We start from the raw sequence: 12,260 nt of genomic DNA on the forward strand, positions 1-12,260 counted from the left end.
TAAAAACAGGGAGGGGGACAAAACATAAGAGACTCTTAAATATGGAGAACACACAGAGGGTTACTGGGGGGTTGTGGGAGGGGGGATGGGCTAAATGGGTAAGGGGCATTAAGGAATCTATTCCTGAAATCATTGTTGCACTATAAACTAAGTTGGATGTAAATTAAAAAAATAAATTAAACAAAAAAGAATAATGATATGGGAACATAACTGCAAATGTAGTGAACATAGACTATGAGGTAATGATTTTTCAGTCAGTGTGGCATAACAATTTTATGTTCATGATGACATTAGTTAGGAAGCTAGGAATCCACTGTTCCCACTGGAAGACATGTGAAGCAAAAATGTCACCTTTCTTCAGCAGTCCCCCTCTAAGTGTATTAGTCAATGTTCCATTCATGCAGTTATTCTCAGCTTCAAATCACTGTTTCTAGAAATAGGCAGGTTTAGGCACACTCTTCAAGGTGATAACACGTTTTTTTTTGTTTGTTTTTTTTTAATGCACACATATCTTTAAGCATTTCAGTCTCTGGGATTTAAAAAATAAAGTATTTTGCTCTCCATTTCCACAACTAAAGTGTCTTCACTTCAACACCTGTTCAGTTTTCTTTGTAACAAATCTGTGAATGGGTGTCTATGCTACAACAAAATTGTACTCACCATGTGATTGATACATTTTAATAAATTATTTTCTGAGAATTAAAAGAAAAAAAAAAGACAGAATTGACCCAAAGGTTCCCTTGAGAGCCTGAAGAGAGGTTTTGTAACGCAATCCACAGTGACTATTCTAATGTTCTAAAGCACGGTTTAGCAAATTTTTCTACAAAAAGCCAGACATAAATATTTTAAGTTCCATTGGCCATATAGTATCTGTCACAACTACCAGCCTCTGCCTTTAGAATGCAAATCAGCCACAGACAAAACACACATGGATGAGCATGGCTGTATTCCAGTAAAACTTTATTGACAAAAACAGGCAGCATGCCAGATTTGGCTCGTGGGTTGTAGTTTGCTCAGATCTGAACTAAAGGATATTCAAGTGGTCTGAAATAACACTCCTTCATTAAGTAAGGAAAGAAATACTGTCCATATTATTTAACAGGAAAATCAATTGAACCAATATAATGTATTTATATAAGAAATTTATGAATAAACTTTTCAATAACTGAACTGCCTAAATTACTTAAATATTTGCTTTGAATCTAAATTAGGAAGATTTCATATCATTTTAGAAACTGTGAGGAATAAGACTAAATAAGACTACACAGCTTCATGCAGCAAATGTCTAAATGCTACAAGAGATAAGAATTAGTCAAATCAAGAGAAATAATCAACTAATGGTACTGCTTACTACGCTAAGAACCAAAAATGTAAATTAAGCAAGACACAGCATCTGCCCAAATGGCAGTTTACCACATTCCAAGTGTCACACATGTACATAAAATCCTAAGCTTAAAAAATATATATTTAAAATATTCTTCAAAATTCCAAATTTTCTACTACAAATATTCTTCTAAGGACCAGAGCTAATTTCTTTTTGCATAGGAAGAAGCCATTTTGATACTGCTGTAAAAATGCTCTTTACAAAGAGTATATAAAATAAACAGCTTAATTAGCTCATAATAATCATAAGGCATAGCAAATACTTTTCTACGTCCCAAATGGGTACAGTTAAATGATCACAATCTAAAAGAAAATAACTTAAAACAAATTATTTTTAATATTACTAGTTTCATTTACTTGTATGAGCTGTTATACTAACAGCTATATGCAGGTGTCATTAAAATTACAACCATCCCTGATCTCAAAAGCTAAGCAGGGTTGGGCCTGGTTAGTACTTGGATGGGAAAATTACAACCATCCAACTTTATCCTCTAAAAGAACCACCGTAACAGTTACATTAACAATTTGAAGTGTATCCTTCCCAACTTCCTAAGGTTAACCAAATATACAAATACATATGCGCAAACACACACATGACTAAAATAATAAATGCTATCATTTTTGTGGGATAAAGACACAGAATTGGAATTTCCGGATCCAAGAGTGTTGTATACTTAAATATGTAAGAGATGCTGCCAAAGTAGTCATATATTTGTTGCCTAACGATTCTTCTGTAGTATGCCCCAAATTTCTGAGTTTTACCTTCTTTTTTGTTACTAAATAATTATTTAAAACCTTCTACCTTTGGGGCGCCTGGGTGGCGCAGTCGGTTAAGCGTCCGACTTCAGCCAGGTCACGATCTCGCGGTCCGTGAGTTCGAGCCCCGCGTCGGGCTCTGGGCTGATGGCTCAGAGCCTGGGGCCTGTTTCCGATTCTGTGTCTCCCTCTCTCTCTGCCCCTCCCCCGTTCATGCTCTGTCTCTCTCTGTCCCAAAAATGAATAAACGTTGAAAAAAAAAAAAAATTAAAAAAAAAATAATAATAATAATAAAACCTTCTACCTTTTATAAGGGTGACAGATAATATCTGCCAGTAGGTTTGCCACTTTGCTATTTCCCTTTAACTTTGTTTATAAGTGTCTTATGCACACGAATTTTTTTTTTCATTTTTAATCTAAATGTACCTGTTCATTTTTCCCTGATGGTTCTGGGCTCCCTACCATCTTAAGAAAGCTCCCCAGAAGTAATAAAAATATTGTCCCCATATATTCTTCAAATGCCTTAATAGTTAATTTTTACATTAAGATTATTAACTCAATAAAAATTTATTTAAGAACATGGTATGAGGTAGTGCTCTAATATTGCTGTCTTCCAAATAGAAAGCTAATTTTCCCAACATTATTTATAATAACAATGCATCATTTCCCGAGCAATTTGATCTAATAATTTTGAATATATTAACTGTATGTTATTTTGGTCTGTTTCTCAGTGTTCTGTTCATTTTTTACTGGTCTAACTTATGTATTCCCACTCTGGAATTATCAACTACTTAAAATAGAAACCAGACCCAGATTGTGATGTAAAAAGGTTCTTTAAAGGAAGAGGTATTTCTGTTATTCAAACTGTCCTTGAGCACACATGGAAAAATCTCCTAATTCATTTTGTACAACACTGACATAGCTCAACGCTAAAATCTGACATAGATGGCACACAAGGAGAAAAATACTAATCACACTTAGGAATATAGATACAAATGTCCTAAACTAAGCAACTCTAACCTAACACAACTTAAAAATAATAAGCCATCATGATAAATTAAACTTATTCTAGGAAACCAAGCATGGCACATTAGGAAATCTACCAACATCACTAACTACACTGATACAAGAAAATGCAGGACTATTTCTTTTTGTTTTTTCTTTTTTGTTTATAGCCCTGCCCTGACCCCACTGCTCACCTATGCCCTCCCCTTTCTCTGTCCCCACCCACCCCTTGACAGGACTATTTCTATACCAAAAAATTTGTCAAAGAATTCAACAGTTATTCCTGAAAGAAAAATAAAGAAATAAAACATCCTAAAAATGACAGAGTATCAGAACTGAATTCCAATCATTTTAAAGCTGATACACTAATAGAATTCCTATTAAAATCAGGAATAAGATAGAGATGCCAATTTTATCCACTTTATTCAAAATTTATAGGGTCTAGTTCATTAACTAAAAATGTTTTAAAGGCAGTAGAGCAGAAGAGCCAGAACTGTCATAATTTTGCAGATATGAAGTCATACAGCTAGATAATCTGAGAGACTTACAAAACTACTAGAGTTAATTAGATAATTTAGCAGGGCTGTTGGAAATAAAGTAAACAGAATAACTAGCACTTTAAGTAAATTTTAAACTATAGTCGAATTAATAGAATGTCAGTTCAGCATTTACAGTCTGCATTGAGCAGAATATGTGACTATTCTGAGAACATGTGGAAAATATTCAGAGTACAAAATTAAATGCAAACCAGATGATTTGGGGACTACTTCAATCTTTTTCAGCATGTGCCACCTTTCTTGACTCCATTTTGGAGGGTTAGAAGACGTTAGAAGACGGTACTGCAGAGTAGCAGACACCAGTGAAACTATAAAAGCTCCTTTTTCAATCTAGCAAGAATACCCTAGCCCAGGAATTGTGACTACTCCTAGAGCCTAGAAGGCTGAGGGAACAGGGATGACTGGCAGTCAGGAGAGGGCAGGCTCTGACAGCCATGCCCAAATCTATTCACTTGCCAATCACCAAGGGACACAGAGAAAATTTTAGCCCAGGCCTGAGAAACTCATGATAATTTCCAAGGGCTAATATCTGGGGACCCAGAAAATAATCTAGAACTATTCTGGCCAAAAAACAAAAGGACAGCCTGAACACAGCAAACATTCAGGTACATTTAAGGATTAAACCAAGAGTTAAACTGAGAAAAGATCTAGGAGAGGATGCAAGAGCATATTAAAAAAGAAAAGAATAAAAACACCAGAACATAGGGAGGGTAAATTTGTGGGGCAGTATAGTGACACTGCTCAGAGCATGGGCTTTAAAGCTCTCAGCCAGAGCTAGGTCTCAATTACGGCTCTGGGATTCATTACGTGATCTTGGAGAAGTCATTTAACATCAGTTTACATCATCTGTTCTGTACCTAATGACACAAAAGGCTCTAAAACATCACGTTAATCAGACCATCTAAAGAGATATGAATGAACAAAGTACAGTACTAAACCTGCAAAAGACTTAAGAAAGTAACCGACATCTAAATGAGTCCAAAATGCATCCTAGAAATTGATTTTTTTAAATCTCTAGCATTGATACATTGACCTGGATGATTTATTACTTAAACAAATAAAACAACAACAATAATGATAATTATAAACTACACAGCAGAGAAAGTCAAATTATTTTGAGTTTTGATTAGCTGGATTCAAGTACTAAACTGTCCTACAGGCACTTCTAAATCTTCGTGTCTCTGAAGGAAACAAGTAACCTAACTTTGTTCTTACAACTACCCCCAAAGTCTGTTTACAAGAAAGAATTCATGTCAGAATCCAAACACTTTTCTATCTTATTTTGAAGCTTTAGCATTTTAAGAACACTGTGTATTATATAATATTCCTATCCAAATCAATGTCAAATTGTTTTCCTTTGCATGTTTAAGGTGAAGTACTCAGAAAGGTGCTTCAGATTTTACATGGTACATCTAGCTAGTGAAAGTTAATAGCTATTTTTAATTTGCAGCCAAATATATTTTGGACTATTAAAGGTAATATAATAGTGGCAGCACAAAAGCAGGTACCATGCAAAATAACTCTGAAAGAAAAGGACTTGCTTGCAGGGAGGCAGTTCACATCGGTCCAAATTTTGGTCAAGTAAAGTTATTCTTTCTATATTAGAGAAATTGTTCTATGAGAGAAAGTACCTGCCCCCTCTCCAGTACCATTCCCCACTCCCCATTTCCTTCCTGCCAACTGAGGAATTACCACGCTTAATGAAAAATGTTACTGATAAAAACATATTACATATGTAATGATGGGTCTTGGAGATTGAAAACCACTATAAAACTCTTACCAGGAAATCTTAGGTTTAGATATGAAAATTCTCCAGATCACATCTCCCACAATATATAATATATAACCTACTTTTCCCATGAAGTCACTCTAATCCTACCAGATCTAGTTTTAATCATCTTGACTCAATGGAAATGCCCAGCAGGTGACATAAATCATTGTGGTATCTGCCATGACAGTGAACTGTGCCAGGGCAGAGGTGCCCCCTTCTTTGAATTTTCCTGCTCATAATATTGTGTGCTCGGCAGTTTTTTATTTAATTAAATTAATTTAGAAAGCTCTTACTGTACTGGCCTTTTATGTCCTGTCATGATTGACACAACAACAACAGGTATGTTTGAAAATCTATATTAACATAAGTCTAGCACATAAGATAAATAGCACTTGTTAAATCAAATGGTAATTAGCAGGATGGTATATGATAGATATGATAAATGGCATAAAATAATAATTTATGTTTTAAATTAGACTTCACATACGCGTCTAAAAACGTTAGGCTAAGTTATACACTAACATAACCACTAGTCTAGCTCCATGAGTTCAGAAAAAGTTCCAAATTCTGCTTACTGTTTTCTAAACAAAACCTACCCCCACTGCTGGCTGGTGCTGAAAGGTCTTGGTCACTTCGATTGCCTGTTAACATCCATGCTGGCAGGATTCTTCTCCTCTGGGCAGGGTTAGACTGTTGCTTACTGATGTCTCTACCTTCACCTAGGAAACACTAAAAAGGCATCTATATATTAGTTACTAAAAATAATCATTCAGCCTTAGTGAAACTCTAAGATTATTTACTTTGCAGAAAACTACCATTAAAAAAAACCTATCTGCAACCATGGACTGAATTAGTCAAATTTCACAAAGAAAGAAATTCATTATCTCTATTAGTTGATGTGTTAGACTAAACTCTATTCTGAGCTATTCTATTTAGCTTAACCTAAAAATGGCAATGCCAGTAATATTGTCATGATATGGCTAATTTCAGGTGTCTTTTCTCTTCTTGAAGTAAGGAATATGTTACAAATGGACGGGGTCTTAAATTTCTCACCTCACTATTTGCAGTGGCAGTTTGGGTCTTAGCTATTTCTGTGCTTCTTTCCAGCTGTGGGTTACCAGTTGTTTCATCAGGCGAATTAACCGAGGATGATTTTGGTGTTTCATTTAGAATATTATCTTCATCAAGCATCTGACTATTTCTATAAAAATAAAATAAAAATCATTTAAAACACTTCTATTATACCACGTCATTATAAATGTGATTCTCCCAAGGACATCTGACTAATGAATTGTGTTCCTTTTCTTGGCCTTAGCAAGATAAAAAAGCAGACCATAGTATACTAGAATAAAATATATAGATGAAAATATGTTCTTCATCTTCTGCCCACTGTATCAGCATAAAATGCATTTATCTTTCTGAATCATGGGCCTAGTAGCACAGCTATTTATGAAGATGGGTAGTGGCCATCTCTCTTAAAGCTTAAGAGCTATTTACTTAGTATTTGTCAGATAGCCCATAAAAGTTAAGATCAGCACCCAGCATCCAAAGAGAAAATGCAAACTGCAAAAATATCAGCTAAGCTAGTTCGGCTTTGGAGAAAAAAATAAATAAAATCCTAATGTCATGTTCACACATGGCTACTACTGGAGTTCTGGACAGGACAGCCACTTGTAAAATCTCCCCAAACCTGTAGTCCAACTGGAAGCTAAATGTTCTGACACAGGAGCATCTACAGTCATATGTGGAACATACTTAGCAGAACCAACTACCTCGCGCTTGCTGCAAAGCGCACGAAGATCATCCAAAGCTGATGGGTCATTACTCATTAAATATGCTTAGAGACAATCCAACAAACGTACTTTTTTGAAAATTTGAAAGTATAGATGGAAATACTACTCAGAAATAAAAAGGAAAACTGATATACGACAACATGGATGAATCTCAAAGGCATTTTGCGAAGTCAAAGAAGCTGACACAAAAGGCTACATATCATATAACTCCATTCATATGACATTCTGAAGAGGTAAAGCTACAGGGACAGAAGTCAGATCTGGATGCCCAGGCCCAGCATGGGGTGAGGGGAATGACTACAGAGTGGCATGAGGGCGCTTTCTGGGGAAATGGAAATGCTCTCTATCTCCCTCACTGTGGTAGAACTTCCATAACCACATACATTTATCAGAGTACACTGAATTATACATTTAAAAGGGATGGATTTCACTGTGTATAAAAACAGAAGATAGAAGATTTCACAAATGTGTCTAGCTGAGAAGATAACAGTTAATGGCTTGTTTTGTTCGAGTATTTCTTATACGGGAATAATCTCTTTCAAAGGCAGACTTGAATTTCAATGGCAGAAATCAGCCAAAAGAGAAAAACTTAGACTAAATCACTGTGCAACGTGACAGTGTTTGTTCATTCAATAAATATTGTTTAAATTCTTTTGACTATAGTTGACACACAATGTTACATTACTTTCAATTTTTTTTTTCAACGTTTATTTACATTAGTTTCAGATGCACAACATAGTGATTCAACTTTTCCAAATTGCTATGCTCATCCCAAGTGTAGCTACCATCTGTCTGTCACCATACAATGCTATTATAATATCATTGACTATATTCCCTATGCTGTGCCTTTTCAATCAATATTTTTAAAACACCTATGGTGTGTCAGGTACTGTGCCAGATGCTGGAGATAAAGACTGAAAATGTATGATTATCCCATCTATGATACCTCACTCCCCTTCTAATATCCAGATCCATTTTACTCAGAGGACACAGGTGTGCTTCCAAACAACAATTTTTTTCCCCAAATTTTCTTCATATTTAATCTGAAAAATATTAAGAAAAATTCACTAGCGCAATAGCTTTTCACAATTTATAGTTGTGACACTCTGTGTCAGATGATTGAAGTTGTCTGATGCAATTGGAGCTGGCTATAGCAAGAAAGTCTAACCTATTCCAGTGTTCTCCTCCATGAGACCAACTGTTATACAGACTTAAACAGTGAGGGGGGAAAAAAAAGAAAGAAAGAAATTAATCAATAATATCCATTCCATTTCATTTATTTTCTATTGTGGCATAAATTCAAGACTAACATAAACACACCCTATGGATCACAGATAATTTTTGCTTAATATTTACCAAGAATAAATGTGACAACAAAAAAAAAAATCCAATCCCAGAACAAAATTGTAATTAACATTTAGTTCCAAATAGGTCAAAGTACAAATTATTTTATTACACTTTTATTTAAATATCAAACACTGAGGAGAGAGGGAAGATGGCAGTGTAGGAGGACGCTGGGCTCACCGCGCGTCCTGCTGATCACTTAGATTCCACCTACACCTGCCTAAATAACCCAGAAAACCGCCAGAGGATTAGCGGAACGGAGTCGCCGGAGCCAAGCGCAGACGAGAGGCCCACGGAAGAGGGTAGGAAGGGCGGCGAGGCGGTACGCGGTCCACGGACTGGCGGGAGGGAGCCGGGGCGGAGGGGCGGCTCGCCGGCCAAGCAGAGCCCCCGAGTCTGGCTTGCAAAAGCGGAGGGGCCTGACGGACTGTGTTCCGACAGCAAGTGCGACTTAGCGTCTGGGAGGTCATAAGTGAACAGCTCTGCTCAGAAAGCAGGAAGGCTGGAGGACAAAGGGAAGGAGAGCTGCTGAGTCCCCTGACGACAGAGCTCAGTTTGGTGGGGAACAAAGGCACTCGCCAGCGCCATCTCCCCCGCCCATCCCCCAGCCAAAATCCCAAAGAGAACCAGTTCCTGCCAGGGAACTTGCTCGCTCCGCGCAAACACCCAACTCTGCGCTTCTGCGGAGCCAAACCTTCGGCAGCGGATCTGACTCCCTCCTGCTGCCACAGGGCCCCTCCTGAAGTGGATCACCTAAGGAGAAGCAAGCTAAGCCTGCCCCTCCTGCCCCTGTGCACCTTGCCTACCCACCCCAGCTAAGACGCCAGATCCCCAGCATCACAAGCCTGGCAGTGTGCAAGTAGCCCAGACAGGCCACCCCACCACACAGTGAATCCCGCCCCTAGGAGAGGGGAAGAGAAGGCACGCACCAGTCTGACTGTGGCCCCAGCGGTGGGCTGGGGGCAGACATCAGGTCTGACTGCAGCTCCGCCCACCAACTCCAGTTATACACCACAGCACAGGGGAAGTGCCCTGCAGGTCCTCACCACGCCAGGGACTATCCAAAATGACCAAACGGAAGAATTCCCCTCAGAAGAATCTCCAGGAAATAACAACAGCTAATGAGCTGATCAAAAAGGATTTAAATAATATAACAGAAAGTGAATTTAGAATAATAGTCATAAAATTAATCGCTGGGCTTGAAAACAGTATAGCTGACAGCAGAGAATCTCTTGCTACAGAGATCAAGGGACTAAGGAACAGTCACGAGGAGCTGAAAAACGCTTTAAACGAAATGCAAAACAAAATGGAAACCACCACGGCTCGGATTGAAGAGGCAGAGGAGAGAATAGGTGAACTAGAAGATAAAGTTATGGAAAAAGAGGAAGCTGAGAAGAAGAGAGATAAAAAAATCCAGGAGTATGAGGGGAAAATTAGAGAACTAAGTGATACACTAAAAAGAAATAATATACGCATAATTGGTATCCCAGAGGAGGAAGAGAGAGGGAAAGGTGCTGAAGGGGTACTTGAAGAAATAATAGCTGAGAACTTCCCTGAACTGGGGAAGGAAAAAGGCATTGAAATCCAAGAGGCACAGAGAACTCCCTTCAGACGTAACTTGAATCGATCTTCTGCACGACATATCATAGTGAAACTGGCAAAATACAAGGATAAAGAGAAAATTCTGAAAGCAGCAAGGGGTAAACGTGCCCTCACATATAAAGGGAGACCTATAAGACTCGTGACTGATCTCTCTTTTGAAACTTGGCAGGCCAGAAAGAACTGGCACGAGATTTTCAGTGTGCTAGACAGAAAAAATATGCAGCCGAGAATCCTTTATCCAGCAAGTCTGTCATTTAGAATAGAAGGAGAGAGGGGCGCCTGGGTGGCGCAGTCGGTTAAGCGTCCGACTACAGCCAGGTCACGATCTCGCGGTCCGTGAGTTCGAGCCCCGCGTCAGGCTCTGGGCTGATGGCTCGGAGCCTGGAGCCTGTTTCCGATTCTGTGTCTCCCTCTCTCTCTGCCCCTCCCCCGTTCATGCTCTGTCTCTCTCTGTCCCAAAAATAAATAAAAACGTTGAAAAAAAAATTAAAAAAAAAAAAAAAAGAATAGAAGGAGAGATAAAGGTCTTCCCAAACAAACAAAAACTGAAGGAATTTGTCACCACTAAACCAGCCCTACAAGAGATCCTAAGGGGGACCCTGTGAGACAAAGTACCAGAGACATCACTACAAGCATAAAACATACAGACATCACAATGACTCTAAACCCATATCTTTCTATAATAACACTGAATGTAAATGGATTAAATGCGCCAACCAAAAGACATAGGGTATCAGAATGGATAAAAAAACAAAACCCATCTATTTGCTGTCTACAAGAGACTCATTTTAGACCTGAGGACACCTTTAGATTGAGAGTGAGGGGATGGAGAACTATTTATCATGCTACTGGAAGCCAAAAGAAAGCTGGAGTAGCCATCCTTATATCAGACAAACTAGACTTTAAATTAAAGGCTGTAACAAGAGATGAAGAAGGACATTATATAATAGTGACAGGGTCTATCCATCAGGAAGAGCTAACAATTATAAATGTCTATGTGCTGAATACCGGAGCGCCCAAATATATAAAACAATTACTCATAAACATAAGCAACCTTGTTGATAAGAATGTGGTAATTGCAGGGGACTTTAACACCCCACTTACAGAAATGGATAGATCATCTAGACACACGGTCAATAAAGAAACAAGGGCCCTGAATGAGACATTGGATCAGATGGACTTGACAGATATATTTAGAACTCTGCATCCCAAAGCAACAGAATATACTTTCTTCTCGAGTGCACATGGAACATTCTCCAAGATAGATCATATACTGGGTCACAAAACAGCCCTTCATAAGTTTACAAGAATTGAAATCATACCATGCATACTTTCAGACCACAATGCTATGAAGCTTGAAATCAACCACAGAAAAAAGTCTGGAAAACCTCCAAAAGCATGGAGGTTAAAGAACACCCTACTAACGAATGAGTGGGTCAACCAGGCAATTAGAGAAGAAATTAAAAAATATATGGAAACAAACGAAAATGAAAATACAACAATCCAAACGCTTTGGGACGCAGCGAAGGCAGTCCTGAGAGGAAAATACATTGCAATCCAGGCCTATCTCAAGAAACAAGAAAAATCCCAAATACAAAATCTAACAGCACACCTAAAGGAAATGGAAGCAGAACAGCAAAGGCAGCCTAAACCCAGCAGAAGAAGAGAAATAATAAAGATCAGAGCAGAAATAAACAATATAGAATCTAAAAAAACTGTAGAGCAGATCAACGAAACCAAGAGTTGGTTTTTTGAAAAAATAAACAAAATTGACAAACCTCTAGCCAGGCTTCTCAAAAAGAAAAGGGAGATGACCCAAATAGATAAAATCACGAATGAAAACGGAATTATTACAACCAATCCCTCAGAGATACAAACAATTATCAGGGAATACTATGAAAAATTATATGCCAACAAATTGGACAACCTGGAAGAAATGGACAAATTCCTGAACACCCACACTCTTCCAAAATTCAATCAGGAGGAAATAGAAAGCTTGAACAGACCCATAACCAGCGAAGAAATTGAATCGGTTATCAAAAATCTCCC

The 12,260-nt window shown here is 38.0% G+C and overlaps 1 protein-coding gene and 1 non-coding gene across 4 annotated transcripts in view; one reads left to right on the plus strand and one right to left on the minus strand.

The window, feature by feature from the left end:
• APLF (aprataxin and PNKP like factor) overlaps positions 1-12,260 on the minus strand; it is a 91,536-nt gene that overhangs the window by 42,951 nt on the left and 36,325 nt on the right. For all 3 annotated transcript variants that reach the window (XM_086700967.1, XM_086700966.1, XM_025931855.2), the window contains 2 exons: positions 6,526-6,673; positions 6,069-6,201 (listed from right to left, as the gene is read on the minus strand). In XM_086700967.1, coding sequence (XP_086557093.1) covers positions 6,069-6,201; positions 6,526-6,673 — 281 coding nt within the window. The remainder of the gene's footprint in view (positions 1-6,068; positions 6,202-6,525; positions 6,674-12,260) is intronic.
• LOC112869745 (small nucleolar RNA SNORA28) lies at positions 8,362-8,485 on the plus strand. The gene has a single exon (XR_003224403.1). It is a non-coding gene; the product is annotated as a small nucleolar RNA SNORA28 (small nucleolar RNA).

The sequence above is a fragment of the Puma concolor genome, chromosome A3 (assembly GCF_028749965.1).
Source record: "Puma concolor isolate L17-30 chromosome A3, mPumCon1.1.hap2, whole genome shotgun sequence".
Classification (NCBI taxonomy): Eukaryota; Metazoa; Chordata; class Mammalia; order Carnivora; family Felidae; genus Puma; species Puma concolor.